This window comes from Etheostoma cragini, chromosome 4, assembly GCF_013103735.1.
Source record: "Etheostoma cragini isolate CJK2018 chromosome 4, CSU_Ecrag_1.0, whole genome shotgun sequence".
Taxonomy (NCBI): domain Eukaryota; kingdom Metazoa; phylum Chordata; class Actinopteri; order Perciformes; family Percidae; genus Etheostoma; species Etheostoma cragini.
This window is the reverse complement of record NC_048410.1, coordinates 29,907,516-29,916,148: the sequence shown is the minus strand read 5'-3', so window position 1 is coordinate 29,916,148 and position 8,633 is coordinate 29,907,516. Positions and strand designations below refer to the sequence as shown.

At 43.3% G+C, this 8,633-nt stretch overlaps 1 protein-coding gene across 12 annotated transcripts in view; it reads left to right on the top strand.

The window, feature by feature from the left end:
* Positions 1–8,633, top strand: part of ptprt (protein tyrosine phosphatase receptor type T) — a 329,101-nt gene that overhangs the window by 45,701 nt on the left and 274,767 nt on the right. For all 12 annotated transcript variants that reach the window (XM_034869764.1, XM_034869761.1, XM_034869760.1 and 9 more), the window contains exon 2: positions 1,142–1,267. In XM_034869764.1, the coding sequence (XP_034725655.1) occupies positions 1,142–1,267 (126 nt within the window). The remainder of the gene's footprint in view (positions 1–1,141; positions 1,268–8,633) is intronic.

The window sequence follows — 8,633 nt, the reverse complement described above, 5'->3', positions numbered from 1 at the left end:
CCCCCCCCCCCCCCCCCCCCCCCCCCCCCCCCCCCCCGTCTCTCTTCTCTGATAAACGGTGACAGTGTCTGTCGTGCGCTCGCTCTTTCAGTTCATGCTGATAACTTCATTAGTATAATAGGGTTAACAATGCCATAGGCTACGTTTGCACATGGGCGGCTATCTCATAATCGGACATTTCAACCACTCCGGTTACAAAAATAACATTGTGCTCAGCCGTCAGTTTTCAGGAAAAGGTTCATATACCCTTACCTGTGTATATATTTAGATGCTGTCAATGCCGTGGAGAGCATGCCAAACCTGTAGGTGGCAGTGTAACGAGACGCTCAAGCCCACGTTAGCCAATCAGAATCCCAAAAAATAGCAACAACAGCCACCAATCACTTCCTCTCCTCTCTTCCTCACTTCCTCGTTTGTCTCAGTTCACATGCAAAAGTGCAAACGAAGATTTGAGAAATCTCCACTCTGGAGAAAGCCTTTTTGTTTTACAAAGACTCTTTTTCAGAGGAGAATTCTCCGTTTGCGTGTGAACAAAGGGAAATGTCACCGTTTGCCAAAATAACCATGGACGTGGAAACATGGCCAAACTTATTTATTTTTTAAAATTTAAACTCAAATCCTACTGAAGTGATTGAAGACGTTGTTTAAAAAGTTGCTGGAGTTAAAGTTTTATCACAAATGTGGCAAATAACAGAAGGTGTAATTCTATCTAACCCCACGTTGTTGTAATAGACGTTGAATGTATTGGCACACTATAATTCATGGAATGTGAAAAGGGGTCTATGAATTAAGATTATTATGATTACTCCCTTTCTATGTAATGGTTTTAAGTGGTAGTGGTGGAGTTGGGCCGTCCTTCAGTTGGCATATCCAAGGGGTTTCCAGGCAACAACGCGTGGATGCTGGGTGTCCATGCATCGGAATGGACGACGTCAGGCATTTAGGAAGAGGAAGTGTGGTTGTTGACGACCTTTCCAGTCGGAATATCATCAGCCTCTGTCTGTTAGTGGACATGGCACCTTGTCCCTAAACCACCCCACCTTGTTTAAAAGTCCTTGTACAAGACGCTACACCCAAACTGCTTGCTGCAGTGAAACGCAGCCATCTGACAATGTATGCATATGTTTCCCTCTCTGTTCAGGTGGCTGCACATTTGAAGAGTCGTACAGCAGCTGTGGGTACAGCGTTTCCCTCGGAACCAATGGATTTACCTGGGAACAAGTCAACTCCTGGGAAAAACCCACCATGGACCCTGCCCTGCCTACAGGTAGGATTCTACTCTCTCTGGGTTTCTGTTTGACCTCTCTGGATTATATTGGATGTAATTTAGAAAACTTTATGTATGGCCTACCTACAGTACACATCTACTTTCTTTCTTACCTATCTACTTACCTACCTACAGATTATGATTGTTAAGCATCATAAGTTGTCCTACTAAGTTGGCCGACATCCTTTGCGGTCTGGGCCAGTTGGTATCAGTGGATAAAATCAAGCATTATGTGGTGTTTAATGATTCTAATAATTAGTCTTTTGCTCCACTCACGTCCCTTTTTTCTCATTAGCATTGTTTCAAACGTCCCAATGACATTAATATAGCAAGTAAAATAAGAATCCACATCTAATCCAAAGTTTCTATTTGTCCTTCATCCATTGCAAAGGCAGATGATTTGAACTGATAGTGCCTACCTGTGTGATTTTTGGGGTTGCCAACCCGATTCAAATGTGCTCCTTTCTGACTGTAAAGACAAAAACAATCGGTCCATATTGGTGGAAACAATTATGTGTTGAGTGTCCAGTCTTTGCAGCACCTTAAAGGTCTAACCCTAACTTAAGACCCTTTAGACCAAAGATCTATATCATGGGGACCAGGACCCCCTAGGGTTGTCCTTAGAGGTGCTGCAGTTGGGGGGCACCATGTTATTGTGTGATAGTTTAAAAAAATGTTTTTTAACATGAATCCAACATATAATTTATAAATGTTAATCTTTTTTTAATTTAAACAACATTGCTGATAGGTTTACTGGTCTACAGATAAGGTGTGCTATCCACAGATACAGACTTAAACTTAAGGATTAACTTCATATTTTAACATTAAAAAAGGATGTATCAATATATTGATATCTCAACAACTTTGTTTAAATAGCTTAGTATTGTATGTACCATTAAAGAGGTACATACATTATGGGCCCTATCTTGCACTTGGCGAAAGTGTCTTTGCTAGATTAATACCGATGCAGATGTCAATTTCCTGTCCAGCACTCACTTTGTTTAAATAATAAATGCACCTGCGCCCATAGATGCATTCTGGGCATGCGTGTCTTACAGGGAGTTGTGTTCAGATGCAATCTGGGCGTTTTTTTTTACAGGGAGGTGTGTTCAGGTACATTCTGGGCATGCTGGTCTTACAGGGAGGTGTCTTCAGATGCATTCTGGGTGTGCTGGTCTTACAGGGAGGTGTGTTCAGGTACATTCTGGGTGTGCTGGTCTTACAGGGAGGTGTGTTCAGGTACATTCTGGGCGTGCTGGTCTTACAGGGAGGTGTGTTCAGGTACATTCTGGGCGTGCTGGTCTTACAGGGAGGTGTGTTCAGGTACATTCTGGGTGTGCTGGTCTTACAGGGAGGTGTGTTCAGGTACATTCTGGGTGTGCTGGTCTTACAGGGAGGTGTGTTCAGATGCATTCTGGGTGTGCTGGTCTTACAGGGAGGTGTGTTCAGGTACATTCTGGGCATGCTGGTCTTACAGGGAGGTGTGTTCAGATGCATTCTGGGCATGCTGGTCTTACAGGGTGGTGTGTTCAGATGCATTCTGGGCGTATTACTATCTTATCTTGAGGCAGCGGCAAGTGATCGCTCCATTAACCAACTAAAACCTGGTCTAAAGTCAATAACACACTAATTCACTGTTATTTTAACTGCTTTGCCTAGTGGAGTCTTGGTGGCACAGTGCTTGCTGGTTTTCACGTCACCCACAAGCAGATCAGTTTCTTCTCTCCTTCCTGATGAGCAAATCCTCTATCCTAATAGCAATGCACCAACGTCCAAACGCCCCTGGCTGTTAAAGGGAATGGGAGATGACACTGTGATTGGTTTATTTCATATTAAGCCCCAAAACACAAAACACACCCCCATTCACACCACACACTCTGATTAATGAAGAGAGAAACTTTTGAGAGAACCTTTTGAACCATGCGCCTGGCGCACAGACCCTTTTTTTCGAACTTAAACTAGCAAAAGTGGATTTGTAGACACCCTGAACGCCATGGTCTTTACGCTGTGTGCTTAGATTGTTAAAATAGGGCCCAAAATATCGTAGGGGTCCCTTCTCTATCTTTCTGTCAGCTGAGGGGTCCTTGGCTTAAAAATGTTGAAGAGCCCTGCTTTAGACCATCTGATTAGATTTTGCAGGTTGACAGTGATGCGCATATCTTTATAAAAAACAACTTTATGAACGTATTTTATTACAGAATTGAAAACACTTACATAATGTATGCTTTATGACAGGTATCCACTCACTCACTTGTTTTGTCCCGTTGTTAAAAAGGCAAACGTTATATTTGAAGTGGGAGGATTGAAGGTTCTTCCATCCATCCATCCATCCATCCATCCATCCATCCATCCATCTATCCATCCATCCATCTTTGTTCTCTTATCCGGTATTGGGTCGCAGGGGGCAGTAGCTCCAGCAGGGAACCCCAGACTTCCCTTTCCCTAACCACATTAACCAGCTCCGACTGGGGGATCCTGAGGCGTTCCCAAGCTAGGTTGGAGATATAATCCCTCCACCTAGTCCTGGGTCTTCCCGGAGGCCTCCTCCTAGCTGGGCGTGCCTGGAACACCCCAGGAGCCATCCTTTTCCTTACTTCTCTTTAGATCTTCAGCTCTCCTTCTGTCCGTTCTAAGTTGGCAGACTGATTGAGTTAGGCAGAAAGATCGTGACGTGAACCCAGCTGGGGGTCCCTCTCCGCCTGTCAAACACCAAATGGCAATCAGACGGCCCGTCCATCCTTCTCATTCTCTCACACACTTCTGCCCTTTTGCTCCCTCTCACCCACTCCCAAACTTTCTAGCTCTCACACAGACACACACATTCTTGCCCTACACACTCTCTCTTTCACACTTTCAGTCTCCTGCATTTCCTCTCCCTCTGTCCATCTTTTATATTCTATATATTTGGCTGATATGAGTGTTTCTTGAACATGCGTTCAAGAACAGGACACAAACCTCGGTCTCCTGGGTGACGGTCCTGTGTTGTTTGACCCATCCACCACCCCGACCAACCTCCTTACGCAGACTTCCGGACTTTCATTCTACTCGCTACCGTTGCCGCTCTTAATACAAAGCTGCTGCTCTGCCCGGTGCGTTCCATACCGACTCGAATGGTTAAAACATCTGACTCTAAGAGACACTGACCAAGCTGATCTTTTTCACGGTGCACCCAAATGATCCCTCCCTTCTTCCCTCTTTCTTTCTTTCTATTATCTCTCAGTCATGTCAATTATTGCGCTCATCCATCTTCATCTTTCCTTAGCTATCATAGTCTCTGACTTGTCAAAGAGATGGAGAGCGAGATCTGTCGGCCACAGCCAACACTCACCACACCAACATCTCGTACTGAAAATCTGATGCGATTGAACGGGCATGATCCCTATGTCTGTCTCTCCCCATATATATATATATATGTCTCATGTCAGTTATCTGTCTCATCTATTGATGCGGGCGGTGGTTGTCAGGGGCAGTAGCCATCACGTCCTATAAGCACTTCTCATAGAAATCGTATTGACTGCATGCTGCCCCGCTGACTATAGATCTGATAAGGCAGGACAAGAACAAATGATCTGTCAGTCTCTTGTCCGTCTCTAGCTTTAGTCATGTTTTTCATGATGTCAAGTCTGCTGATGGGCTCAGACTGGACCTTGGAACGCTATATAAAGTGTTAGTACCATTTTGTTATCAGTACAAAGCAAATACTGTCAAAGACTTGCAGATCTACTGGAAAAACAAGCTGCTTTGTTAGAGTCAAAGAGGAAAAATACGTTCTAAAAAGTGTTAATTTACTTGAATTGCAGAGATACATTGCCAGACTGACTGCCGCTGCTATCTCTGGAAGCACAGGCGCAGATTTTGGGGGGGAAGCGGGGGACATGTCCCCCCCCCCATATTTACAAGAGGTAAATCTGTTGCCCTCAAAAAATGTGAAAGACAACCCACTCACCAAAAATGAAAACCATTGAGGGGGGTGAAAACAGAAAACAGTAGCCGGGTTTTCTTGTGCTACATTGGCGGGTCAAAGAACCCAACCCCCCACCACCCCCCATGTTGAAATACAACTTACGTCCCTGTCTGGAAGGCTTCCTTTTCTTACTCCACAATGGCGTCTGTTAAAAGCGACCCGCTGATCGGTAGGTTGGTGTTCGTCAAAAAGAAAACAGGGGGGGGGGGGGGGGGGGGGGGGGGGGGGGGGGGGGGGGGGGGGGCTAGATTGCAGGTGATTGTCACAAGCTTAGTTGTTATGAAAAGAAAAAAAAAATAGTCACATCTCTGTTTGAATGTTGAAATCCTTCTAAGGTGCATGCATGTGCATTGAGGCCCAGAAGTCGTCGGTGCATCCCTCGAGATTTGGAGCTGTGTTCACTCAGCGCTCTTTAATGTTTCTGAAGTTAGGCACGGCGTGTTCATGCACGCAGGAGCAAATAAGCCTCCTGCTTTTGTCTCTTTGCTTCCATTATCGACACAATTATCATACAATCCTCTTTCCCGCCTCACCTCCATGATATTGATGTGGTTGATACGGTTGCCACGGAGCGTAACCACAGCCGACAGCTCGTTGATCGGACAGGATTGGATTAGCACCATCGCTCTCTCCATCTCTCTCACTCTTTAGACATCGTGGTCATAAAGTCCATAGTCCTGACACGTTATAGATATCAGGGTTAGGCATGATTGGATTGGAATGAATGTTTTGTTAACTTCTGTTTTCATCATCCTGTATCGACATGGAATAACAGTCCACACCCATGATCATTTATTAATTTGACAAGACTGGATGTGCCTGAGTGTTTATCTATCCCTCATCACCCACGTGGACATAATAATCTCACGGTCTGAATTATTGCAGAGTTCTTAAATTGGATGTAAAAACCTGTTATGTTGCATACATTTTAAAATAATAACTACATTGAAAGACAGACCTGTTAACTGACCCTAAGTAATATGTTGGAAATGGAATAAAATGCACACCCACATTCCTGGTGACAGCATAGATAATGTTTGTAGCATATTATTTTGCATAATTCAATTCACAACTTCATATGTTTGCTGTAATGTAGATCAAAAGTCATGTATGTCTAACTTGTACAAAGAACTTAGAAATGGAAAGAGTCACACGCTCGTGACTGGACACCTCTGCTCTTCTTGCTGAACTCTGACTTGAGATTTTTCCAAAACACAACAATAAACAGAAAAAATGCCACCACAGCGAATGTATTCCACTGTCAAACTTTCACAAACCTGCAAATCGCCAAAAGAAAAGAAATGCTCACCTTCTACTCCCTGCCTGGCCACACACGTGCACACACGCACACACACACGCTCACACACACGCTCACATACTTCTTATTAGCTTTAAGCCCCAAGCTGAGCGAGGCAAACACTCACGAACATCAAACATCAAAGCCAGTTGATGTTTTGAGCACCCATCAACACGGCCGCGGTCTGAGACATGAACTGAACTGAACTGAACATTGGACTGAAAACAGAGAAACTTAAAAAACACAAAGATGGAAAGAGAGGTAGAGGATGATTGAGAGAAATGTATTAACAAATGTTGAAAAAAAATAATCATCTGCGGACGTCAGCATCATCAGCATATGAAAGCCCAATCAAAGAAAAGTATGCATGGGTTTGTTTGTGTGTGTGTTTGTGTGTGTGTGTGAGATTGTGTGTAGTACATGGCCGTCTTTGTAACATAGCCTATATGTATTGCGTGTGTTGTTATGTATATATTGTAGGCACATTAACACTGAATTAGAGGGACACCCTGTCCCATGCAGATACATTTTTGCAATATCACAAGATGATGCTAGAATCTGGGGATCACATATCACTTCGAAATCCATCTTGCCAGGCTGGAAGTTATGAATTGGTGTCTGAAAAAAAAAAAATCAAAAATCAAAACTACATGGCCGAGACACTGAAACCGAATGACGATATCTCATTCATGAAGACACAATGAAGAGAAAATGGGAATGACAAACAGTGAGAATGGTAAGAGGTTAAATACCTACTTTAAAAAGTATAATAAAAGGAAAGTTTGAGATTTTCTTTCAATAAAAAGACAAAGATACAAGGACAGACAATACGAAACTAAAATGGAGTGACTTCATAGAATGCAGACAGAGTCTGGAGAGATAATGCCGGCCAGCAGGCACACGTAGACTAAGAGATGGCCTACACTCGCTGTAGAAGACAAAGAAAGACTTCACACAACCATGTAAATGGAGAAAGACACAAAAGAGGCCGACAGACGAGCATCCACAAAGATGGACAAAGGAGACAGAAACTGTGAAAGAAACCAAATAAAATGGAGACGAGGGCAGAGACAAACTGCCAGACTGACACAAAGGCAGAAAGAGTTTCCTTTATTGACTCTCCCTTACTTTTTGTCACTCGCCCATCCATTCGAAATGGCAATTTGCTGGAACGCCAATTGAAAATACGTCATGTCTGAAAATTGTCCTTAAAAGTTTTTTCAAGTGTTGGTGAAGGTCAAACGTTTTGACCACTAGGGCAAAGAGAGACAACCCACACACTCACAAGAAAAACAGCCTATTATAACAGCTTATAATCATTAACACGTCAGCCATAACTCACAGGCTTACATACCCTTCAGACACTGGATAACATAAAGATCCCATTGAAGTTATTGGTTATAAATATATATTTACTGGGTTTACTGGGCTCTCCTTCTTCACTATGTGCTCACTGACTTCCTTGAGACTACTTGAGACTTTCCAAACAGTGACTTGGTCCCACCTTTGGCTTTTACTGCCACAGATACCAAAAAAACAAGGAAAGATGGAAGGGCTCAGGTGGGAATGAACTGAGCCCTAATCTTCTCTCAGAGGAGGAGTAATCAAAGATATCTTTCATTTTTATTTCTTTGAGGCTGTGGTCATCTCTTGCAAAAAGCTCCGATCACCACAGTGACTACATGGCTTTCTGCTGTTACTGTTTTCTTTGTTTGTGTACTTTCCCCTGTGGTCCTCTCTCTGGTTTTACATCATATGTTTATTTGTCTTAATACGTGTTTCATTGTATAATTTTCTGGAAAGAAGTAGTCTTCAGAACCAGTTAAACCCCATCTCGGCAAAACAAAACCAAAGCCGCAGTTGTGTGTTTCTGTGCTTTTCACGTCAGAGAATGACAGAAACGGTGTTCATTTGTAGCAGGCAGGCGCTCTCTCCAGCCTTTCTGTGAATTAGATAGAGTGGATGAAGATTTAACGATCCCTGAAGGGAAATTGAGCTGTTGCAGCAGCTGAGACAAGAAAGCCGAGAGGACGAGAATATAAATAGAGTATTCAAGGTAATATGGAGAGTACTTACAAGGCAAAAAGACACTGAAAAAAAAAGAT